A 27,073-nucleotide genomic window follows, 5' to 3' on the forward strand; every position below is an offset into this window, starting at 1 on the left:
AAACCGATCATTGCCACAAATCAATGCCCACATCGAGACACCCTCCAGCCCCAAATGCTGCCTCCACACCCCCACATGCCCTCAAGATTGACACCACTACTGGGCTCACGTAGTACCTGCTGGTGAGAAAGGAAGATACCCTGTTAACAAAACCCTTAAGATCGTTCCCCTTCAAGACGCTGCCTCCATCCACCCTACCCCGACCCTTCCCCTACTACCCATTTCCTAACCATGGTGATGTTCGCTGCCCAGTAGGAGTTCATTATATTCGGTAACGCTAGCTCCCCTCTTGCTCCATGTGACCAGCCTGGTCGGGCGAATCCCTGCCGCCCTTCGCTGTGATCAATCATACCCCTTTTTGGTTCCCCCCCCCTCCCGTCCATGTCACTTGACACTCCAGGCCCACCCTCGGATGTCCACCGTCATTGATCCTTTTACAACTGTGCCACCTCAACCAGACCCTTGTCGGCAATCCTCCCCTCTCCCCTTCTCCCAAAACAAAATATCAACCCCATTCCCCTCCCCTACACCTACCTCCTGACAATCCCCCACTGCACTCCCGTTAACTAACACGCCCAGCTAGCATGGTGGGCCCTCCCAAGCACACCCCAACCGATTCCCCTCCATCCCCATCCACGCTCCCCCAAAAAGCAACAAAAGATGCTCTTACCCTTGATGTTTCCCCATGAAAGGCCGGCCCTCCAAAAGAAACACTTCAAAGGTAAACGTTTTCAGAGAACAAACAAAGAAACACACACACAAACTCCTTCATAGTTCAATGTTCTCTTTCTCCTGACAGTCCATTGTCCCTCATGAACCCCATCGCCTCTTCTGGCTTACCAAAATAATACTCGCGCTTCTGGAAAGCCACCCAAAAGCAGGCTGGGTATAGCACCCCAAGCTTCACCCCCTTCTTGAAGAGGGCAATTTGACCCGATTAAACCCGGCCCTCCTCTTCGCCAGTCCTGCACCCAGGTCCTGGTACACACGCAGCTCTTTCCCTTCCCAGGTGCACTTCCTCATCTGCCTCGGCCACCGAAGGATCCTCTTCTTATCCAGAAAGCGGTGCACCCGCATCACTATCGCCCTGGGTTGCTCGCCCGTTTGTGGCCCCCTCACCAGTACTCTGTGTGTTCGGTTGACTTCCACGGGCCGGTCAACGGTTCCTTCCCATTCAACTGCTCCAACATTTAGGCCACGTACGTGCCTGCCTCCGCACCTTCGATGCCTTTGGGCATCCACGCAATCCTCAAATTTTATCTTCTGGAGCAGTTCTCCAGATCCTCCATCTTCTCCTTCAGCCTCTTCTGGGTCTCCCGCATTAGCCCCACCTCGGCCTCCAACGAGGCCAACTCTTCCTCGTGCTCCTCTGCCACCTCTGAGTAGACTGGCTTTGGGATATCAGCCTTTCCTCCGCTCTCTCGGTCGCTACTTTGATCTGTTCCTCCACTTTGGCCAGGTCTTCTTGGGCCTCCTTCATCGGCAGACTCAACTTGGCGTTCAAAAACTCCACTAGCTGTTCCGTTGAACACTGGGTAGGTAGAACAACTCTTTTCCATTCTCCATCTTATCCTGTGGCGCATCTCAAAGACTCTTCTGTTCCAGCAGCTCTTTTCTTCTCGTCCCACTCCTCGTTCATGGATCCGTCCACCAGCAACACCAGAGGAGTAACATTTTCTCCAGATACTCCTTGAACTCTTTCCATCAACAGAAAATACCACCTTGAGCGGGCGCCACCAAATGTGGGCAGCACAGTAGCACAGTGATTAGTACCATTTCTTCACAGCTCCAGGGTCCCGGGATCGATTCCCTACTTGGGTCGCTGTCTGTGCGGAGTCTGCACGTTCTCCTCGTGTCTGCGTGGGTTTCCTCCGGGTGCTCCGGTTTCCTCTCACAGTCCAAAGATGTGTTGTTAGGTAATTTGGCCATTCAGAATTCTCCGATTTTCATTTCTCATCCCAAACAGTCTCTCGACTGAGTAGTGTGTTCGGCCACTTTATGGGCGGCATATAAGAGCCAACGACATCATTTTGGACTGGAAAACAGGTATCGGCAGACAAGGGATTTCTTGGTGCTTTTTAAATGACCATAGATTTTTAATTCCAGATTTTTAATTAAATCAAATGTCACCATCTATCGTTTGCGTGATTTGAACCAGGGTCTCCAGAGCACTACTCTGGGTCTCTGGATTACTAGCCAAGTGATAACACTGCTACACCACCACGATATCGCATCTGAGCCATGCTTAAGTCCGGTTAGCTTGGTAGAATCATTCCTTGGTATTCTGCTGCCTCTTTATTTCATTGGAAAATATTAGGTCCTGGACAGAAAATCACAAGAGTTTTTAGAGTGAGTCACTATTTATGAAGGCCAGGGTCTAGTACACATAATTTGTCGTTTTGTTTCATCCAACCTTGCCAACGTGAATGATTTTTGGACATACTTGCCCTCGTGTTCCTTTGCTGCTGCAGCCCCTTTTGGGATTGCTCCAATTATTTTACCTTATCTCCTCTCCTATATCCTGCCAAAGTAACTGCATTACATTTCATCCAGCACATGGTCGCACATACCACCAACACCCCCCCCCCCCCCCAGGTGATCTTGTACTCCAGCATTATCCTTTTCACGATTCACAATCCTCCCACCTTCGTATCATCTGAAATTTATAGATTATTCCCTATATTTTATATGTATATTATATATCAAGAAAATCAAGGGTTCGAACAAACACCCAGGGAACCCTACTATATACATTCAGCCATTTAGAAAAACAAATGTTAACCAATTCAGTCTGTTACTCGTCACTCACCCGTGCTGTTATAGGCCCTTTCAATGCACTACCTCGAACTTTGCTGACACCCTATTGTGCAGCAGTTTATCAATTTTGGGGGGGAATTATACGACCACCACAGCATCTGCTCATCAACCCACTATGGGATCAGAGGGGGTTAAATTTCTTGTTAACTTAAATATCTTAATTAATCTAATTTTGGCCAAATGATGGTTGATTTTCTCCTGAATTATCATTCTAAATGCTTCCCCTACACTTCGCTAACCTGCCAGCCTCTTGGCTCACCTTTAAACGTTTAGTTGAACAAAGGTGTAGTGTTTGTTATTCGCTAGTCACCCAGCGCAACCCTGTATCTAAGGACAGTTAGAAGGGCGTGGACAGTACTGTGCCTCGACAATTCCTGCCCCTGTTTCCCTCAATATCCATGGGGTATTAATCTGGTGCCAGTGATTTATATAATACAAGTGCAGGCAATCTAAATAACACCGCGTCGTTTTCGATTTTAGACCATTCAATTTCACAATTACCTCTGCTTTAACTATGACCTTGCAGCAACATTCGTTGGTAAAGTACACATACATTTCTAAAACCATGCACCCTTCTTCGCCTCCATGTTCCAGTCGCCTTTATACATCTTCACCGTCTCTGATGCTAGGATTACTGCCCTTAAATGTTTCCCTTGTGACACTTGGTTCACTTGACCCATCCCATTTAAAGAACCAGATCCTGCTATTCCCCCAATTGTGTTGAACTGTAAGTAACCTGATTTCAACAGACAATTTCCTGACCATACGCTTGCTCCTCGTTTCCATTCACACAATTATTATTCCAGTATCCGTCAAAATAATTAAAATATACCATTAAAACATTTTGATTATTCTAGTAGTACTCATAGCACTATGAGCAAGCAAGTTCCACAAATTTGCCACCCTCTGAAGACGTTGCTCGTCTTCATCTCAGTTCCAAATATACCGCCTCTCTGCAATCCGAGAGGTTGTGTGTGGCAATGTGTGCGACAGCCTGTGTGTGTGTGAAAATGTGTAAGACACTGCACGTGTGTGACATGGAAAGCACATAGGCGTGTGAGGATGCGTGAGATGATACGTGTGAGATTGTGTGTATATGTGATATTCAGATGAGAGAGGCTATTTGTTCAAGCCTATGTATGTGCCTGTGTCGACTAGATTGTGTGGAAATGTGAGTGCAACTGTTGATGTGCATGTGTGAATGTGGGTCTCTATGTGTGCAGGAGGGTATAGGTTTATTCTTATCCCGATTCAGGCCGATATTACTTTTGGAAGAAGGTAAAATGCCACTGGTCTGAAGTGGTAACTCAGTTTCCTTCTCTCTGACTTGCTGAGCACTTTCTGCTTATGTTTCACACCTCCCCCATTGTGCTAGTTACTCTCGCAGGGGGAACCTTGGCTCCACCTTATTAATCTGAAGCCAGTCCAATCTGTAAAGACTGCCGTTTGTATCAAGTCTCAACCCTGGTATCTAAGCACTGCTCACCTGGCATCTCCTGAACAATAAAGATGTATTTGAAAGGGTGGAACGAAACAGCCAACAATACGATTGAGAGAGGTAATGGCAGCAGTAGGGATTCAGCACAATTATCAAATGGTGCATTATTTGTTGCAGGGTACCAGAGGATACTGGAACTCAAAGGGAACGATGGATCATATGGAGGACACAGCCATTACCCCGGCAGTACATGGTGAGATTTTGTTGTACTTCAAGTTTATGCTTGCCCCGTTCACATGTAGTTCACCAGCAAGTTATCCACATCTCAAATGTTGATGCCTAAGTGCCTCAGTTTGCCTGTCCGCTCAGAGGGGTTTAATAGTCAAATGGATCTAATTATGTTGCAGCTACAACATGACTTGCCAATTCTTATACTCAATCCCCTGGCCAATGAAGGCAAGCATGCCGTATGCCTTCTAGACTACCTTCTCTACCTGTGTTGACTTCACCTTTTGTACTAGTCTACCATGAGGGACCTTGTCAAAGGCCTTACTGAAGTCCATATAGACAACATCCACTGGCCTACCTGCATCAATCATCTTTGTGACCTCTTCGAAAAACTCTATCAAGTTAGTGAGACACAACCTCCCCTTCACAAAACCATGCTGCCTCTCACTAATACGTCCATTTGCTTCCAAATGGAAGTAGATCCTGTCTCGAAGAATTCTCTCCAGTAATTTCCCTACCACTGATGTAAGGCTCACCGGCCTGTAGTTCCCTGGATTATCCTTGCTACCCTTCTTAAACAGAGAAACAACATTGGCTATTCTCCAGTCCTCCGGGACATCACCTGAAGACAGTGAGGATCCAAGGATTTCTGTCAAGGCCTCAGCAATTTCCTCTCTAGCCTCCTTCAGTATTCTGGGGCAGATCCCATCAGGCCCTGGGGACTTATCTACCTTAATATTTTTCAAGACACCCAACACCTCGTCTTTTTGGATCTCAATGTGACTCAGGCTAACTCCACACCCTTCTCCAGACTCAACATCCATCAATTCCTTCTCTTGAGTGAATACTGATGCAAAGTATTCATTTAGTACCTCGCCCATTTCCTCTGGCTCCACACATAGATTCCCTTGCCGACCCTTCAGTGGCCAACGCTTTCCCGGGCTACCCTCTTGATTTTTATGTACCTGTAAAAAGCCTTGGGATTTTCCTTAACCCTATTTGCCAATGGCTTTTCGTTCGTGACCCCTTCTAGCCCTCAGGACTCCTTGCTTAAATTCCTTCCTACTTTCCTTATATTCCACACAGGCTTCGTCTGTTCCTAGCCTTTTAGCCCTGGCAAATGCCTCCTTTTTCTTTTTGACGAGGCCTACAATATCTCTCGTTATCCAAGATTCCCGAAATTTGCCGTATTTCTCCTTCTTCCTCACAGGAACATGCCGGTCCTGAATTCCTTTCAGGAATAAATATGGGATATAAGAATAAATATCAGGATATAAAAATGGATAAATAAAATATCTTGAGACCGAAATTGAACTTGTACTTCAGCACAGAATCCGTGGCACCGTATCAAGCGGCACTGCGTCTGATATTCGGTTCGACGGACTTCAAAAAAAGAGAGAAAGTGGGCGACTATTCGACAGGCAGATGATGTGATTCTGCCAAAACCAATTTGGACACAGGGAAAACTACAGGGCAGAAGAAGGCTATTCGGACAATCGTGTCCGTGTTGGAAAACTGTACCAAGAGAGCGTTGGTAGAGCAGTGCTGAGGGAGCACTACACATTTGGAGGGGCAGTACTGGGAGCGCACTGCATTCTCGGAGTGACAGTGCCGAGGTAGTGTTTAACTGCTGAAGGTACCATATTTTGAGGAAGCGCTAAGCTGACGTCTCCTGCGTGTTTGCGCAGAATGAATGTTATTGTTTTCACATCGAGCAAGCAAGTGAGTTCTTCCCAGTGACTTGGCCAATCTATATTTTTCTCGACCAACTTGACTAAAACGGTGATGTATTTTCATCACGGACTGTTCTCCTTGGGATCTTGCTGCGTGCAAAGTGTCAGCAATATGCAACAGTCACTCTGAGCCAAAGTTCCTTCTGTGCTAATGCAACATTGGGATGAGCAGATGAAAAGGAGCATAGAAATTCGACACATATCTCCATATGTGAAAAGTTCGCCACTTCTCCAGGACTCTCAGTTTTGTGATTCCAGTATCTGAATTGCGAGCAGTGTCAGGAATTGGTCATTTCCAGAAACACGTTTCGAATCTTCGATAAAAGGTTTCGGAAAATTCTTCGTATTATGTTGGGCTCACCTGCCGGTTAATCCCCCCGGCATTTGACGTACAGTTCATTTATCATTTCCCAGAATTGTCATGGCGCAGGAGGAAGCCATTTGTGCCATCATGTCTGCACCAGCCCTCCGAATGACCAACTCACCTCGTATCATTTCCCCCATTTTCTCCCCGCAACCCTGCACATTCTTGCTTCTCCAAGCAAAAGTCTTGTTCCTTTTTGAATGCTTCACTTGTATCTCCTTGCACCACACTGTCAGGCAGTGCATTCCAAAGTCTAACCACTCGCTGTGTAAGAAGTTTCTCCTCATGTCACAATTTCTTCTTTTGTTCATTACTGTAAATCTGCCTTCCTCTCCTTCTGGACTATTTCACTCCCGGGAACAGTTTCCTCCGATCCACTCTCTCCAGATCCCTCATAATTTTATGTACTTCTATCAAATCTCCTCAGTCTTCTTCCCTCTTTGGAAAATTCTCTTAACTTATCCAGTCGATGGCCATAACTAACAATTCTCATCGCCGGAACTATTCCCTTGAAACTATTCAGCATAGTCTACAATGACTTCACATCGTTCCTGAAATGTGGCACCCAGAACGTGATGGATGACTCCAGCTAAGGTCAAACCCGTGACTTTCACATGCTCAATTTAACCTCTTCGTTTTTTACTCTATGCCAAGATTTTGAAACCCACGATGCCGTTTGCTTTAATAGTTGCGTCCTCAACTTGCCCTATCACCATCAATGAATTATACACATACACACCCAGAGCCCTCGGCTCCTTCAACCTCTTTAGAGTTGTCACCTTTACTTTATATTGTCTCTCCATGTTCTTCCTACCAAAATGAATTATCACAATTCTTCACACTGAACTTAGTTTGCCACATGCCTGCCAAGTCTACCACGTACTCTATAACATTTGCGTTTCTGCACCATCCTCCTCGCCGTTTACAGCATTTCCACGTTTTGAATCTTCCACAAACTTTGCAATTGCCCGCTATACACCAAGGTTTCAGCCATTACTATACATCAGGAAAAGCAGTAGCTCCAATACTGACCCCTGGGGAGGACCATTACAAATTAACTTGCAGCAAGAAAAACATTCAGTAATCATCATTCTTTAGGTCGTGCTGTTCAGCTAATTCCATCTCTAGGTTGCCACTGTCCACTTTACTCCATGGGATGTCCCTTTTCTTCAAAGTCTTTCTGCAACACCTTTCGGATCTACATGTACACCGCACCAACAGCATTACCCTCATCAACCCTTTCTTTTAACTCCTGAAAAAAACACCAGAAAGTTAGTTAAACTTGATTTTCCCTTAAGAACCGCTTTCTCGATATCCTGAATGAAACCACATTTGTCCATGTAACATAAGAACATAAGAATTAGGAGCAGGATTAGGCCATCTGGCCCCTCGAGCCTGCTCCGCCATTCAATGAGATCATGGCTGATCGTTTGTGGACTCAGCTCCACTTTCCGGCCCGAACACCACAACCCTTAATCGCTTTATTCTTCAAAAAACTATCTATCTTTATCTTAAAACATTGAATGAAGGAGCCTCAACTGCTTCACTGAGCAAGGAATTCAATAGATTCAGAACCCTTTGGGTGAAGAGGTTCCTCCTAAACTCAGTCCTAAATCTACTTCCCCTTATTTTGAGGCTGTGCCCCCTAGTTCTGCTTTCACCCGCCAGTGGAAACAACCTGCCCGCATCTATCCTATCTATGCCCTTCATAATTTTATATGTTTCTATAAGATCCCCTCTCATCCTTCTAAATTACAACGAGTACAGTCCCAGTCTACTCAACCTCTCCTCGTAATCCAACCCCTTCCGTTCTGGGATTAAACTAGTGAATCTCCTCTGCACACCCTCCAGCGCCAGTACGTCCTTTCTCAGGTAAGGAGACCAAAACTGAACACAATACTCCAGGTGTGGCCTCACTAACACCTTATACAATTGCAGCATAACCTCGCTAGTGTTAAACTCCATCCCTCTAGCAATGAAGGACAACATTCCATTTGCCTTCTTAATCACCTGTTGCACATGTAAACCAACTTTTTGCGACTCATGCACTGGCACACCCAGGTCTCTCTGCACAGCAGCATGTTTTAATATTTTATCATTTAAATAATAATCCCTTTTGCTGTTATTGCTACCAAAATGGACACATTGCCCTTGGTCCCCAACTCCAAATCATCTATGTAAATTGTGAACAATTGTGGGCCCAACACTGATCCCTGAGGGACATCACTAGCTACTGATTGCCAACCAGAGAAACACCCATTAAGCCCCACTCTTTGCTTTCTATTAATTAACCAATCCTCTATCCATGCTACTACTTTCCCCTTAATGCCATGCATCTTTATTTATGTAGCAACCTTGTGTGTGGCACCTTGTCAAATGCTTTCTGGAAATCCAGTTATACCACATCCATTGGCTCCCCGTTATCTACCGCACTGGTAATATCCTCAAACAATTTCACTAAATTAGTTAGGCATGATCTGCCCTTTGTGAACCCATGCTGCGCCTGCCCAATGGGACAATTTCCATCCAGGTGCCTCGCTATTTCTTCCTTGATGATAGATTCCAGCATCTTCCCTACTACCGAAGTTAAGCTCACTGGCCTGTAATTACCTGCTTTCTGCCTACCTCCTTTTTTAAACAGTGGTGTCAGGTTTGCTCATTTCCAATCCGCCGGGACCACCCCAGAGTCTAGTGAATTTTGGTAAATTATCACTAGTGCATTTGTATTTTCCCTAGCCATCTCTTTTAGCACTCTGGGGTGCATTCGATCAGGGCCAGGAGACTTGTCTACCTTTAGCCCCATTAGCTTACCCATCACTACCTCCTTAGTGATAACAATCATCTCAAGGTCCTCACCTGTCATAGCCTCATTTCTATCAGTCACTGGCATGTTATTTGTGTCTTCCACTGTGAAGACCGACCCAAAATACCTGTACAGTTCCTCAGCCATTTCCTCATCTCCCATTATTAAATCTCCCTTCTCATCCTCTAAAGGACCAATATTTACCTTAGCCACTGTTTTTTGTTTTATATATTTGTAGAAACTTTTACTATCTGTTTTTATATTCTGAGTAAGTTTACTCTCATAATCTATCTTACTCTTCTTTATAGCTTTTTTGTAGCTTTCTGTTGCCCCCTAAATATTTCCCAGTCCTCTAGTCTCCCACTAACCTGAGCCACTTTGTATGCTTTTTCCTTCAATTTGTTACTCTCCCTTATTTCCTTAGATATCCACGGTCGATTTTCCCTCTTGCTACCGTCCTTCCTTTTTGTTGGTATAAACCTATGCTGAGCACTGTGAAAAATCGCTTGGAAGGTTCTCCACTGTTCCTCAACTGTTTCACCATTAAGTCTTTGCTCCCAGTCTACCTTAGCTAGTTCTTCTCTCATACCATTGTAATCTCGTTTGTTTAAGCACATATAACTAGTGTTTGATTTCACCTTCTCACCCTCCATCTGTATTTTAAATTCCACCATATTGTGATCGCTCCTTCCGTGAGGATCCCTAACTATGAGATCATTATTCAATCCTGTCTCATTACACAGGACCAGATCTAGGACCGTTTCTTCCCTCATAGGTTCCATTACATACTGTTCTAGGAAACTATCGCGGATACATTCTATAAACTCTTCCTCAAGGCTGCCTCGACCGACCTGGTTCAACCAATCGACATGTAGATTGAAATCCCCCATGATAACTGCTGTACCATTTCCACATGCATCAGTTATTTCTATGTTTGTTGCCTACCCACCATAATGTTACTATTTGGTGGCGTATAGACTACTCCTATCAGTGACTTTTTCGCCTTACTATTCCTGATTTCCACCCAAATGGATTCAACCTTATCCTCCATAGCATTGATGTCATTCCTTACTATTGCCCGGATGCCATCCTTAAATAACAGAGCTACACCACCTCTCTTACCATCCACTCTGTCCTTCCAAATAGTTTGATACCCTCGGATATTTAACTCCCAGTCATGACCATCCTTTTACCATGTTTCAGGAATGGCCACTAAATCATAGTCATTCACGATGATTTGCGCCATCAACTCATTTACCTTATTCCGAATACTACGAGCATTCAGGTAAAGTAAATTTATGTTGGCTTTTATACCTCTGTTTTGAATCTTAACACCTCGATCAGTAACCTCTCCTAAGTTATAATTCCTCTTAACATTTCTCCTAATTTTCCTTGTCGTTGAACCCATAATCTTCATGTAACAACCTGCCGCGTTGCTTACCATTAATGTTTTTACTTCCTGTTTTATTCCTTTTAGTATTACTGGAACTATTCACTAAGCTCCCCTCAGTCACTGTACCTTGTACTGTCGCCCTTTTTCATTTTTGACTATGGCTTCTCTGCCTTACACCTTCCACCTTACTGCCTTTTGTTTCTGTCCCTGTTTTACTACCTTCTGACTTCCTGCATCGGTTCCCATCCCACTGCCACATTAGTTTAAACCCGCCCCAACAGCTCTAGCAAACATCCCCCCTAGGACATCGGTTCCAGTCCTGCCCAGATGCAGACCGTCCGGTTTGTACTGGTCCCGCCTCCCCCAGAACCAGTTCCAATGCCAAGGAATTTTACTCCCTCCCTCTTGCACCATCTCTCGAGCCAAGCATTCATCCTATCTATACTGACATTCCTACTCTGACTAGCTCGTAGCATTGGTAGCAATCCTGAGATTACTACCTTTGAGGTCCTACTTTTTAGTTTAACTCCTAACTACCTGAATTCAGCTTGCAGAACGTCGTCCCGTTTTTTACCTATATCGTTGATGCCTATGTGCACCACGACAGCTGGCTGTCCATCCTCTCTCCCCCCCCCCCCTCCCACCTTCAGAATGTCCTGCAGCCGCTCTGAGACATCCTTGACCCTTGCACCAGGGAGGCAACATACCATCCTGGAGTTTCGATTGCGTCCGCAGAACCGCCTGTCTATTCCCCTTACGATTGAGTCCCCTATCACTATAGCCCTGCCATTTGTCTTCCTGCTCTGCTGCACAGCAGAACCAGCCACGGTGCCATGAACCTGGCTGCTGCTGCCTTCCCATGGTGAGCCATCTCCCTCAACAGTATCCAAAGCGGTATATCTGTTTTGCAGGGAGATGCCCGCAGGGGACACCTGCACTGCCTTCCTACACTTGCTCTGTCTTTTGGTCACCCATTTTCTATCTCCCTCAGTACCTTTCACCTGCGGTGTGACCAACTGGCTAAATGTGCTATCCACGACGTCCTCAGCATCGCGGATGCTCCAAAGTGAGTCCATCCACAGCTCCAGAGCCATCAAGCGGTTTAACAGGAGCTGCAACTGAACACACCTCTTGCACGTGAAGGAGCCAGGGACAGTGGACGATTAAGTTTGTTCCGAATTATTGTTTTCAGAGATTTCTCGACACCAAAGTGCAACTGACCGGCCAGTGGCAATTGTGTTTACCTTCGCATCCTTGCATGAACAAGGATGCAATGTTTTAAACTCTCTGAATCCTGACTCTGTGGAAGATTTGTTTTTTAAAATCAGGCCACAATGTCTCCTGTTTAATTTTTAATACTTTTGAATGGTTTCTGATTGAATCTCCAATCATTTCATTTCCCTCATCATTGGACAGATTGCTTAGTTGGTTGCAGAATGGCGGCATTTTCTATTCTTTCCGCTCCATATTATCTTGACTCCATTAACCCACCCCGCCCACCCCCTTTCTGACTGCACATTGCTTTTTCTCCCCGTGTAGCTTTTTTAGGATTGGATCTGAATGAGGCTCTCGGCTGCTGGTGACATTCACATTCAGTATCCGCCCACGGCGCAGGTATCTCCTAGACATTCAAAACTCCTCGAACAGTCATTCTTGCCACTTTCAGAGACCCACGCTCAATGGCATGCGCCGCTTTGCATACAGTATAAAAACCCTCTCTTCCTCCGCTACAATCCAACCTGCCCTAATCAGAATGTATCATTACATATTGCATTTGATCTGACATAATGCCCCGACCTCGCCTCCGTCCCAAACTGTCCTAAAGAAATGACTCTACTTTCTCTTGACAGTCCAGCTCAATGAAGTCCCTTCTCCTGTATGCACGCACTTAATCCAGCAATCCTCCCCTCAATGGTCAGACATTTACATCCATCTCTCATATTCTGCCTCTAACTGGAACCCTTCATTCTGGTTTCGTAACCGTTCTTTCTCTTTTCATTAAGCAATGCCGGTATGCCATTGGCCATCTTAATTTCTCCGCTCCCCTCACGTGACTCCTGCTCAACATTCTGGAATCTATTCCAACAGATGCACCACCGACATATTTAACTCAGCGGCTGCCAAGGGCGATAGTAATGTCGATCATGCCAAGCTCTGTCAATCAGAGGCTGAACATCAACTCTCTGGATCTTCTCCGACTTCCGCCCGTACTGTAAAGTGACCATCAAATATCTTGCATGGTCTCCAGGATTACCACTGAGCGCATCTCTTATGAAGATATTCTCTGTACCACATGCTACCTCTCAGATTTCCAAACATCCCGATTCTGCCTCCTTCCCTACATCCTCCCACCTCTTAGATTTCCAAACATCCCGATTCTGCCTCCTTCCCTACATCCTCCCACCTCTTAGATTTCCAAACATCCCGATTCTGCCTCCTTCCCTACATCCTCCCACATCATTCCTCTGGAAAACCTTTTGCTTTAGTCTGACTTCATCCACAATTGAACTAATTTCTGATTCGCGTGACTTGTTTTCCCGCTCTGTCTGGTTTTCCCCCACTTAGAATCTGGGATGTCACTCATTCCCTCCGTCAATTCAATAGATTCAACTTTCTTAATTGTAACCATCTCGCCTTCACCATGGACAACCCGACACCCGGTACCTCCATCCTTCGCCAGAAAAGCCTGAGGGATCTCAGCTTCTTCCAACCGCGTTCCATTTACCTCTGCTGGGCTTAACCTGAACTCTTTGTGACCAACTTTGACTTTCTCTCACTGCACTCTTCCCAAATCAAATGGGTTGTTATGGTGTCCAGGTGGAGCCCAGCTGAGGTGGCCTTTTTGCACAAGTGGAAGGTTTCTTGCTCTGGTCCTCCACCCGAAACAATTTTTCCAGAACATTGATGATTTTTTCGCTGCAATTCCGTGTTCTTGACCCAGAATGCACATCTTCATCCTGGACACTTCGAATTTCTGCCCTTCTCTGACGGTCACGTAATTTATCCCCAACAGGTACGTTCACTTCCCCAAATTCTCTGTCGCCATGTCTGGCTATAGGCCATAAACCAATTAATACTCGGAGATACCTCAACTACACACATTCACACTGTACTTGATGTCTGAACTCCATTAAATTCCCATAGTTTTTATTTTGCCTGACGATACAAGCTGCTGTGTCCGAAATATCCTCTTTTATTGCTCAACAAAAAAAAGGGTTTCCCACGCTTATCGGCAGGGCTCTCACATGACTGAGCCATTTCCCAGATTTATCGTCTCACCCATTCCCCTGCCTCCGAAAACCACTAGAGGATTCCATGGTGCCCTCCCCTTCTATCCCTCCAGCCTTTATTCGATGGACCACCTCCGCTTTTTTTAGCACCTCCCACATAATGCCAGCGCCAAACATTTCTTCCCCTCTGTTCCACTTCCACTGCCATTCCCTGGAAAATTCCTTGTTCCATTCCTTCTGTGCCACCAAAGCTTCCTACGACATTTTTCATTTGAAGCGCAGTACATGTAATGCCTGCACCTTCACTGCCTCTCTCCTCTGCGATGTGGAGATGTCAGCATTGAAAAACTACGACATCTTCTTCGCTGCCTTCAACACGTCATTGCTGAAGACGAACACCTTGCCAAGGTCATCCCCACACCCCCACTACTTGCCTTCAAACAAACGTGCAAACTCAAACAAACCATTGTTTGCAACAAACTATCAAGCCTTCAGAACAGCAACCCTGCCATGGCAATCTCTGCAAGACGTGTCAGATCATCGACATCGGTACCACCATTACACGTGAGAACACCACCCACAAGGTACGTAGTACATAGTCATGTGACTCGGCCAATGTTGTCTACTCATATGCTGCAGGAAAGGATGTCTCGAAGCGTGGTACGTTGGTAGGATCATGCAGACGCTGCGACAACGGATGAACAGACATCACGTGACAATCGCCAGGCAGGAATGCTCCCTTCCAGTCGGGGAACACTTCAGCAGTCAAGGGCATTCAGCCTCTCATCTTCGGTTAACCGTTCTCCAAGGCAGCCTTCAAGACACGCGACAACGCAGAATTGCAGGGCAGAAACTTATAGCCTGGTTCCGCACACATGAATACGGCGTCAACCGGGACCTTGGATTCATGTCGCCATACATTCGCTCCCCACCATCTGGCCTGGGCTTGCAAAATCCTACCAACTGCCCTGGCTTGAGACAATTCACACCTCTTTAACCTGTGGTTACCCCTCTCTCTGGATCTGAAAAGATGTAATTACCTGAAAATGCTCGCATTCAAAGTATCGTCTTGCATCTTTGACTTTGTCTATATAAATGTTTCTGGAACCCCCCTCTTCATTCGCCTGAGGAAGGAGCAGTGCTCCGAATGCTAGTGATTTGAAACAATATTGGACTTTAAACTGGTGTTGTAAGACTTGTTACTTCCCTCCTCTCTGTGCAGGACTTTAAAAACTCCTTCCAGGCGAAGTAACAATTTGTGTGCACTTCTGTCAATGAACAATGTTGTATTCGTTGTTCGCAATGTGATATCCTGCGCACTGGGGAGCCCAAATGCATAGTGGATGATTGCGTTTTGGAACATTTCTATTCAGTGCACAAACATGACCCAAACAATAAACAGCCAACCAATGTCTTATCTCCACTTTTGACTCGTGCTACCATCTGTAACTTCATCCTCCGGTAATGTCTCAATGAGGCACAACACAAGCTCGAGGAACAACACTTTAGATTTCCATGAGGTACGATATAGCCTTCTGGATTCAATCATTCAAAATTTCAATACTGCAAATTTTATACTGGCAGGTCCCTTGTTCTTTTTGCGTAATCTTGGAATTGTAATCTTGTGGAATTTCTGTTTTCTTTCTGTGTTTCGATCCCGGACAGGACCTGTTCATTATTCTGCCATTGGCGACATCATTTGTTTCTATACTTGTCCCATTACGACTGCCGAAGGTTCCACCCCCCAAGACATTTGTCAATGCATATATCCTGTCTTCCACCCGATTACAGACTTAGAAATATGGAAAACAGTACCAGGAGGAAGCCATTTGGCCTTTCTAGCGTGCTCCGCCATTCATTATGTTCATGGCTGATGATCAAACTCCGTAACCTAATTCCGTCTTCCCCCCGAAATCATTTGCTCACCTTCACGCTAAGTGCTATATCTAGCTTCTTCTTACAAACATACACTTCGAAGTTAGAACATAGAACATAGAACGATACAGTGCAGTACAGGCCCTTCGGCCCACGATGTTGCACCGACATGGGAAGTCAAAAAACAAAAGCCATCTAACCTACACTATGCCATTATCATCCATATCCTTATCCAATAAACTTTTAAATGCCCTCAATGTCGGCGAGTTCACTACTATTGCAGGTAGGGCATTCCACGGCCTCACCACTCTTTGCGTAAAGAACCTACCTCTGACCTCGGTCCTATATCTATTACCCCTCAGTTTAAGGCTATGTCCCCCTCGTGCTAGCCATTTCCATCCGCGGGAGAAGGCTCTCACTGTCCACCCTATCTAACCCTCTGATCATTTTGTATGCCTCTATTAAGTCTCCTCTTAACCTTCTTCTCTCTAACGAAAACAACCTCAAGTCCATCAGCCTTTCCTCTGAAGATTTTCCCTCCATACCAGGCAACATCCTGGTAAATCTCCTCTGCACACGTTCCAAAGCTTCCACGTCCTTCCTATAATGAGGTGACCAGAACTGCACGCAATACTCCAAATGCGGCCGTACCAGAGTTTTGCACAGCTGCAACATGACCTCATGACTCCGGAACTCAATCCCTCTACCAATAAAGGCCAACACACCATAGGCTTTCTTCACAACCCTATCAACCTGGGTGGCAACTTTCAGGGATCTATGTACATGGACACCGAGATCCCTCTGCTCATCCACACTTCCAAGAATTTTACCATTAGCCAAATATTCCGCATTCCTGTTATTCCTTCCAAAGTGAATCACCTCACACTTCTCTACATTAAACTCCATTTGCCACCTCTCAGCCCAGTTCTGCGGCTTATCTATGTCCCTCTGTAACCTGCAACATCCTTCCGCACTGTCGACAACACCACCGACTTTATTGTCGTCTGCAAATTTACTCACCCACCCTTCTGCGCCCTCCTCTAGATCATTTATAAAAATGACAAACAGCAACGGCCCCAGAACAGATCCTTGTGGTACGCCACTTGTAACTGAGCTCCATTCTGAACATATCCCATCAACCACCACCCTCTGTCTTCTTTCAGCGAGCCAATTTCTGATCCACATCTCTAAATCACTCTCAATCCCCAGCCTCCGTATTTTATGCAATAGCCTACCGTGGGGAACCTTATCAAACACATTTGGCAGCACGGTAGCATTGTGGATAGCACAATTGCTTCACAGCTCAATGGTCCCAGGTTCGATTCTGGCTTGAGTCACTGTCTGTGCGGAGTCTGCACATCCTCCACGTGTGTGCATGGGTTTCCTCCGGGTGCTCCAGTTTCCTCCCACAGTCCAAAGATGTGCAGGTTAGTTGGATTGGCTATGATAAATTGCCCTTAGTGTCCAAAATTGCCCTTAGTGTTGGGTGGGGTTACTGGGTTATGGGGATAGGGTGGAGGTGTTGACCTTGGGTAGGATGCTCTTTCCAAGAGCCAGTGCAGACTCGATGGGCCGAATGGCCTCCTTCTGCACTGTAAATTCTATGACTATGATAAACGCTTTACTGAAATCCATATACACCACATCAACTGCTCTACCCTCATCTACTGGTTCAGTCACCTTCTCAAAGAACTCAATAAGGTTTGTGAGGCATGACCTACCCTTCACAAAGCCATGCTGACTATCCCTAATCATATTATTCCTATCTAGATGATTATAAATCTTGTCTCTTATAATCCCCTCCAAGACTTTACCCACAACAGACGTGAGGCTCACCGGTCTAGAGTTGCCGGGGTTGTCTCTACTCCCCTTCTTGAACAAAGGGACCACATTTGCTATCCTCCAGTCCCCTGGCACTATTCCTGTAGCCAATGATGACATAAAAATCAAAGCCAAAGGCTCAGCAATCTCTTGCCTGGCCTCCCAGAGAATCCTAGGATAAATCCCATCAGGCCCCGGGGACTTATCTATTTTCAGCCTGTCCAGAGTTGCCAACACCTCTTCCCTACGTACCTCAATGCCATCTATTCTAAAGCCTGGGTCTCAGCATTCTCCTCCACAACATTCTCTTTTTCCTGAGTGAATACTGACAAAAAAATTAATTTAGTATCTCGCCTATCTCTTCAGACTCCACACACAACTTCCCATCCCTGTCCTTGACTGGCCCTACTCTTACCCTAGTCATTCTTTTATTCCTGACATACCTATAGAAAGCTTTTGGGTTTTCCTTGTTCCTACCTGCCAAATACTTCTTATGTCCCCTCCTTGCTCGTCTTAGCTCTCTCTTTAGATCCTTCCTCGCTACCTTGTAACTATCAAGCGCCCCAACTGAAACTTCACACCTCATCTTCACATAGGCCTCCTTCTTCCTCTTAACAAGAACATAGAACATAGAACATAGAACAATACAGCGCAGTACAGGCCCTTCGGCCCACGATGTTGCACCGAAACAAAAGCCATCTAACCTTCACTATGCCATTATCATCCATATGTTTATCTAATAAACTTTTAAATGCCCTCAATGTTGGCGAGTTCGCTACTGTAGCAGGTAGGGCATTCCACGGCCTCACTACTCTTTGCGTAAAGAACCTACCTCTGACCTCTGTCCTATATCTATTACCCCTCAGTTTAAAGTTATGTCCCCTCGTGCCAGCCATATCCATCCGCGGGAGAAGGCTCTCACTGTCCACCCTATCCAACCCCCTGATCATTTTGTATGCCTCTATTAAGTCCCCTCTTAACCTTCTTCTCTCCAACGAAAACAACCTCAAGTCCATCAGCCTTTCCTCATAAGATTTTCCCTCCATACCAGGCAACATCCTGGTAAATCTCCTCTGCACCCGCTCCAAAGCCTCCACGTCCTTCCTATAATGCGGTGACCAGAACTGTACGCAATACTCCAAATGCGGCCGTACCAGAGTTCTGTACAGCTGCAACATGACCTCCCGACTCCGGAACTCAATCCCTCTACCAATAAAGGCCAACACTCCATAGGCCTTCTTCACAACCCTATCAACCTGGGTGGCAACTTTCAGGGATCTATGTACATGGACACCTAGATCCCTCTGCTCATCCACACTTTCAAGAACTTTACCATTAGCCAAATATTCCGCATTCCTGTTATTCCTTCCAAAGTGAATCACCTCACACTTCTCTACATTAAACTCCATTTGCCACCTCTCAGCCCAGCTCTGCAGCTTATCTATATCCCTCTGTAACCTGCTACATCCTTCCACACTATCGACAACACCACCGACTTTAGTATCGTCTGCAAATTTACTCACCCACCCTTCTGCGTCTTCCTCTAGGTCATTGATAAAAATGACAAACAGCAACGGCCCCAGAACAGATCCTTGTGGTACTCCACTTGTGACTGTACTCCATTCTGAACATTTCCCATCAACCACCACCCTCTGTCTTCTTTCAGCTAGCCAATTTCTGATCCACATCTCTAAATCACCCTCAATCCCCAGCCTCCGTATTTTTTGCAATAGCCTACCGTGGGGAACCTGATCAAATGCTTTGCTGAAATCCATATACACCACATCAACTGCTCTACCCTCGTCTACCTGTTCAGTCACCTTCTCAAAGAACTCAATAAGGTTTGTGAGGCATGACCTACCCTTCACAAAGCCATGCTGACTATCCCTGATCATATTATTCCTATCTAGATGATTATAAATCTTGTCTCTTATAATCCCCTCCAAGACTTTACCCACTACAGATGTGAGGCTCACCGGTCTATAGTTGCCGGGGTTGTCTCTGCTCCCCTTTTTGAACAAAGGGACCACATTTGCTGTCCTCCAGTCCTCTGGCACTATTCCTGTAGCGAATGATGACATAAAAATCAAAGCCAAAGGTCCAGCAATCTCTTCCCTGGCCTCCCAGAGAATCCTAGGATAAATCCCATCAGGTCCCGGGGACTTATCTATTTTCAGCCTGTCCAGAATTGCCAACACCTCTTCCCTACGTACCTCAATGCCATCTATTCTATTAGCCTGGGGCTCAGCATTCTCCTCCACAACATTATCTTTTTCCTGAGTGAATACTGACGAAAAATATTCATTTAGTATCTCGCCTATCTCTTCAGACTCCACACACAATTTCCCATCCCTGTCCTTAACTGGTCCTACTCTTTCCCTAGTCATTCGCTTATTCCTGATATACGTATAGAAAGCTTTTGGGTTTTCCTTGATCCTTCCTGCCAAATACTTCTCATGTCCCCTCCTTGCTCGTCTTAGCTCTCTCTTTAGATCCTTCCTCGCTACCTTGTAAGTATCCATCGCCCCAACCGAAACTTCACACTTCATCTTCACATAGGCCTCCTTCTTCCTCTTAACAAGAGATTCCACTTCCTTGGTAAACCACGGTTCCCTCGCTCGACGCCTTCCTCCCTGTCTGACCGGTACATACTTATCAAGAACACGCAGTAGCTGATCCTTGAACAAGCCCCACTTATCCAGTGTGCCCAACACTTGCAGCCTACTTCTCCACCTTATCCCCCCCAAGTCACGTCTAATGGCATCATAATTGCCCTTCCCCCAGCTATAACTCTTGCCCTGCGGTGTATACTTATCCCTTTCCATCATTAACGTAAACGTCACCGAATTGTGGTCACTGTCCCCAAAGTGCTCTCCTACCTCTAAATCCAACACCTGGCCTGGTTCATTACCCAAAACCAAATCCAACATGGCCTCGCCTCTTGTTGGCCTGTCAACATATTGTTTCAGGAAACCCTCCTGCACACACTGTACAAAAAACGACCCATCTATTGTACTCGAACTATATCTTTTCCAGTCAATATTTGGAAAGTTAAAGTCTCCCATAATAACTACCCTGTTACTTTCGCTCATATCCAGAATCATCTTCGCCATCCTTTCCTCTACATCCCTAGAACTATTAGGAGGCCTATGAAAAACTCCCAACAGGGTGACCTCTCCTTTCCTGTTTCTAACTTCAGCCCATACTACCTCGGAAGAAGGGTCCCCATCTAGCATCCTCTCCGCCACCGTAATACTGCTCTTGACTAGCAGCGCCACACCTCCCCCTCTTTTGCCTCCTTCTCTGAGCTTACTAAAACACCTAAACCCCGGAACCTGCAACATCCATTCCTGTCCCTGCTCTATCCATGTCTCCGAAATGGCCACAACATCGAAGTCCCAGGTACCAACCCATGCTGCCAGTTCCCCTACCTTGTTTCTAATACTCCTGGCATTGAAGTAGACACACTTCAAACCACCTACCTGAACACTGGCCCCCTCCTGCGACGTCAAATCTGTGCTCCTGACCTCTATACTCTCATTCTCACTTACCCTCAAACTACAATCCAGGTTCCCATGCCCCTGCTGCATTAGTTTAAACCCCCCCAAAGAGCACTAACAAATCTCCCCCCCAGGATATTTGTGCCCCTCAGGTTCAGATGTAGACCATCCTGTCTGTAGAGGTCCCACCTTCCCCAGAAAGAGCCCCAGTTATCCAAAAATCTGAATCCCTCCCGCCTGCACCATCCCTGTAGCCACGTGTTTAAATGCTCTCTCTCCCTATTCCTCATCTCACTATCACGTGGCACGGGCAACAATCCAGAGATAACAACTCTGTTTGTTCTAGTTCTGAGCTTCCATCCTAGCTCCCTGAAAGCCTGCCTGACATCCTTGTCCCTTTTCCGACCTATGTCGTTAGTGCCAATGTGGACCACGACCTGGGGCTGCTCCCCCTCCCTTAAGGACCCGGAAAACACGATCTGAGACATCACGTACCCTTGCACCTGGGAGGCAACATACCAAACATGAGTCTCTCTCGCTCCCACAAAATCTCCTATCTGTGCCCCTGACTATCGAGTCCCCAATTACTAATGCTCTGCTCCTCTCCCACCTTCCCTTCTGAGCAACAGGGACAGACTCCGTGCCAGAGGCCCGTACCCCATGGCTTACCCCTGGTATGTCCCCCCCCCACAAGTATCCAAAGCGGTATACTTGTTACTCAGGGGAACGACCGCAGGGGATCCCTGCACTGACTGGTTCTTCCCAGTCCCTCTTACAGTTACCCATCTATCTCCAATCTTTTGTGTAACTAATTACCTGAAGCTGCTACCTATGGCCCCTTCTGCCTCCCGAATGATCCGAAGCTCATCCAACTCCAGCTCCAGTTCCCTAACTCGGTCTTGGAGGAGCTGGAGATGACTGCACTTCCTGCAGGTAAAATCAGCAGGGACACTAACGGCATCCTCTCCTCAAACATCCTGCAGGAGGAACATTCTTCATTCCTTAACTGTTGATGCCGGGCATGTTTCACGGAGTTCTACAACAGCAAAACTGGCGTCGCACCTGGACCAATTTACTGACCGTTATGGGGCTAGCACGGGCCCCATATAATCGATTCGAGAGAATGCAACTCTAGTTTGAGATTATTTACATTTAACAATTCAGTCCACTGGCCACAGTCCACAGACCACAGTCAACATTGCAATTGTGGCTTTGAGTTCAATTGCAAGGCACAATAATTGAATAAAGTAGTGTTCAGACATTATCGGATTTTCTGACAATCCTTTTTTTAATTTCAGGTTAACCGCATATATTGTTAAGATTCTCTCACTAGCAATGAGTCAAACCGATGTAAAGAAAGTTGACATTCAACAATCTGTATCATTTTTGCTGAACAATCAGAAAGCAAATGGAGAGTTTTACGATAATTACCCTGTGTTTTCAAGATTACAGGTAAATGGTTCCATTATTCTAGATCTCCAATACATCAGCATGCATAATCCTCCGTGATAACGCAATCGCCCTCTGGACACCATTGTATTTCTTGGTCTTCCCGCTTAAGAGTAGAGAGATCAAATGGACTTCATGTGATACTGCGGGCTCCATATTCAGTTTGCTTATTTTCAAGGCAACTTAAAAACCAGGTGGAGTGAATGATGTAGACAGGAGATTAAATCGTATCGCTGGTCCGAAATCGCCCAAAACAAATCTCTCTAACTTCCCTCCAATGGACTGGATGAGTGAGTGGGTGGTGAGAAGGACGAAGGGACGGACAGACGGATGTATGGACAGGGTGGCACAATGTGGGTAGGGACAAACAGAGGGAAGGACAAATGAAAATTAAGGGAAGGAAATGCGTGGAGCAATGTGATCGGCTGGCTCGGCAAGGCATTATTGCCATTTTACGCTTTGCACAGCATTCACGTCTATCTCGCGTACTTAGCTTGATAACCCTCTTGCGGTGCTGAAAGAGTTTTATTTTTAAATAAGTTTAAGGCAATGTAGTAAGCTACGTTATTGAGGTAGACAACCCAGCTTTGTTAAAAGCATATTTCCTCTCCGATTGCCCAGGCAGACTCCTTTTCAATTTACTCTGCTCTTTACATGGATACGAATGAATTTCCTCTCTACAAGAGTAGGATGTAACGTCCTCTGCACAAGAATATGAGAGATTCGCCGCTCTACAGAAATACAATTTAACTTCCTCTTAAGATGCATAGAAGTTAACCTACTCTCTATATGAATTCAATATAATTACCTGACTACGTGAATAGAATTCAAACTCCAGTCTACATGAATGGGATTTAAACTCCTCTCAACATGAAGTCGAATTAACCTCCCCTCGAAACGAGGATGATTTAACCTTCTCTGTGCATGAATACGATTTAGCATCTTCCCTGCATAAATATGACTGAACCTCCTCTCTTCATGAATAAGATGCAACCTCCTCTCATATGCATACAAATTAATATCCTCGCTGCATGAATGCAATTTAATCACTTCTCCACATCAATACAATTTAACCTCCTCTCTACTTGCATGCAATTTTATCTCTTTCCACATAAATACAATTTAATCTCCACTCTACATGAATACAATGTAATCTCTTACTGCATAAATACAACTTAATCTCCTCAATTTGAATTCAATTTAATCGACTCTCTATGTCAATGTGATTTACTCTCCTCTCTACCTCAATACAATTTCATCTCCTCTCTACATTAATACAATTTAACCTCCTCTCTACATCAATACGATTTAATCTCCTTACTTGAATATAATTTAATCTCTTTCCACATAAATACAATTTAACCTCCTCTGTACTTGAAGACAATTTAATCCCTTTCTACATCAATACAATTTAATCTCCTCTCCACATCAATACAATTTAAAAAAAATAAATGTTTTTTATTGGGTTTTTGAACAAAGTATATTTACCGTTATGTATACAAAGCAAGATATATATAGAGAGAGAGAGAGAGAAGAGAAGGGCACACACAAACATACCAAAAAATGTTTTAAAAAATAATCAAAAGGAAATAAAAAATAAAATAATATAACTTGTAAGGTATTATGCACCAGTTCAACAGCAGCAACTCTGTACAATTGGCAATATTATTTATAACACATAAGTAGGCATCTGTTTGTGGGAGGGGGGAACTGGGGGGGGAGATTACATTTGGGTGCCGTAGAAACAATTACAGTGGGCAATACGCGAATAGGTCTGGTGTTGGTGTTGTAACTTACTTCTCCTGGACGGATTTCGCTGCCATTGTCATCTCGCGTGCACCTCCGCTTCAGCCATTCGTCTTTCGCCTGGATTTTCCGTGTTCTCTGTTCCTGTAGATGCCAAGTTTGTTATTGTTTCCCATGCCCTCCTTCCGGCTATCATTCCTTTGCCTCCCGGTCTATCCCTCCCTCTCATGCCTTGGCTACTTTCCCCTGATTCTTGGCTACATGGCTATTCTTCTGCTTGTTCGTTGGCCACAAACAGGTCCCGGAGCAATTGGGTGAATGGCTCCCACGTTCCGTGGAAGCCGTCGTCTGACCCTCGGATGGCGAATTTGATTTTCTCCATTCATAGAGATTCTGAGAGGTTGGACAACCAATCTGCAGTTTTGGGGGGATGCTGCTCACCGCCTGCTAAACAGGATTCTATGGCGGGCAATCAGGGAGGCAAAGGCAGTGGCGTCCGCCCTCCTCCCCAGGAATAGATCTGGCTCATCTGATACCCCGAAGACCGCCACGTTCGGGCATGGCTCCACCCTCATCCCCAACACTTTGGACATTGCCTCGAAGAAGGCTGTCCAGTACCCCGCAAATCTGGGGCAAGACCAGAACATGTGGGCATGTTTGGCCGGGCCTCCTTGGCATGGTTCATATATATCCTCCACCTCCAGGAAGAACCTACTCATACGGCTTCTTGTTAAGTGGGCTCTATGTACCACTTTTAGTTGCATCAGGCTGAGCCTTGCGCACGTGGAGGTGGAGTTGACCCTATGCAGTGCTTCGCTCCAGGGTCCCCACCCTATTCCAATCCCCAGGTCTTCCTCCCATTTCTTTCTTGTTGCATCCAGTACGGTGTCGGCCCTTTCTACCAGTCGGTCATACATGTCGCTACAGTTCCCTTTATCTAGGATGCTTGCGTCCAGTAACTCTTCCAGTAATGTCTGTCATGGCTGTTGTGGGTACGTCCTTGTCTCCTTTCGTAGGAAGCTTTTGAGTTGCAGGTACCTTAGTTCATTCACCTGGCTAGCTGGAATTTCTCCATCAGTTTGTCCATTGTTGCGATCCTGCTGCCCGTGTATAGGTCCCTGACTGTCAGTGTCCCTCCTTTCAGTCCACACTTTTTGAAGGTGGCATCAGTCAGCGCTGGTGTGAACCTATGGTTGTTGCAGATGGGAGCTTTGTCCGACATTTTGGTCAGGCCAAATTTCTGCCGCAGTTGATTCCAGGACTGGAGGCTGGCTATCACCACCAGGCTGCTGGAGTGGTTTTTGGGTGGGGATGGGAGTGCCACCATGGCGAGGACCCGGAGGGAGGTCTGCATGTAGGAGGCCTCTTTCGCGCGCATCCACTCGGCTTCGGGCTCCTTGACCCATCCTCTTGTTCACTGGCCATCGACGCCCAGTGGTAGAATTGTAGGTTTGGGAGGGCTAGCCCCCCTGCATTTTGTTTTCTGTCGGACCTTCTTTGGATTCTAGCATTCTTCCCCACCCCAACCCCCCCCACCCCAACCGCGCCCCCCCCTTCCCCCCCCCACCCCCACCCCACCCCCGCCAACGCCATGATTAGTTTGAAGGCCTTGGGGATGTAGATTGGGATGGATCTAAGTAGGAAGAGGTACCTGGGCAGTACATTAATTTTGATCGTGTGGACTCTCCGCACGAGGGAGAGTGGGAGTGTGTTCCATCTTTGCAGGTCCTTTTTTACTTCCTCTGTCAAACTGGTGAGGTTCCACTTGTGGATCCTTTTCCAGTCATGGGCTACTTGGATCCCCAGGTAGCGGAATTTGTGTTGGGCTTGTTTAAACGGCAGTCCTGTTAGTGCTGCCCCCCTACTTGTGGGTGTACTGGGAACATCTCGCTTTTGCTCATGTTGAGTTTGTAGCCCGAGAAGGCGCCAAACTCTTTCAGGAGCGCGATGATTCCGTCCATGCTGCTTTTACCATGCTGGGCAGCACGGTAGCATTGTGGATAGCACAATTGCTTCACAGCTCCAGGGTCTCAGGTTCGATTCTGGCTTGGGTCACTGTCTGTGCGGAGTCTGCACATCCTCCCCGTGTGTGCGTGGGTTTCCTCCGGGTGCTCCGGTTTCCTCCCACAGTCCAAAGATGTGCAAGTTAGGTGGATTGGCCATGATACATTGCCCTTAGTGTCCAAAATTGCCCTTAGTGTTGGGTGGGGTTACTGGGTTATGGGGATAGGGTGGAGGTGTTGACCTTGGGTAGGGTGCTCTTTCCAAGAGCCGGTGCAGACTCGATGGGCCGAATGGCCTCCTTCTGCACTGTAAATTCTATGATTATGGGTCCAAAATGTAGAGGAGCAGGCCATCTGCATAGAGTGAGACTCTGTGCTCTCTGCCGCCCCTTCGGATCCTCCTCCAGCTTTTTGTTGATCTGACCGCAATTGTTACTGGCTCGATCGCTAGAGCGAACAGCAGCGGGGACAGTGTGCATCCATGTCTGATGCCTCTGTGCATCTGGAAGTATCGGGAGTTGTGTTGTTGGTCCGTACACTCACCATGGGAGCGTTATATGGGAGTGTTACCCAGGAGTTGAACACTGTTCCAAGCCCGAACCGCTCCAGTACCTCGATGAAGTATTTCCATTCGATCCTATGGAAGGCCTTTTCTGCATCTAGGGAGATGATC

The 27,073-nt window shown here is 46.1% G+C and overlaps 1 protein-coding gene across 2 annotated transcripts in view; it reads left to right on the forward strand.

Moving 5' to 3' along the window:
• Nucleotides 1-27,073, forward strand: part of LOC140390267 (complement C4-like) — a 184,481-nt gene that overhangs the window by 84,632 nt on the left and 72,776 nt on the right. For both annotated transcript variants that reach the window (XM_072475283.1, XM_072475284.1), the window contains 2 exons: nucleotides 4,433-4,508; nucleotides 22,501-22,654. In XM_072475283.1, the coding sequence (XP_072331384.1) occupies nucleotides 4,433-4,508; nucleotides 22,501-22,654 (230 nt within the window). The remainder of the gene's footprint in view (nucleotides 1-4,432; nucleotides 4,509-22,500; nucleotides 22,655-27,073) is intronic.

This window comes from Scyliorhinus torazame, chromosome 14 (assembly GCF_047496885.1).
Source record: "Scyliorhinus torazame isolate Kashiwa2021f chromosome 14, sScyTor2.1, whole genome shotgun sequence".
Lineage (NCBI taxonomy): Eukaryota > Metazoa > Chordata > Chondrichthyes > Carcharhiniformes > Scyliorhinidae > Scyliorhinus > Scyliorhinus torazame.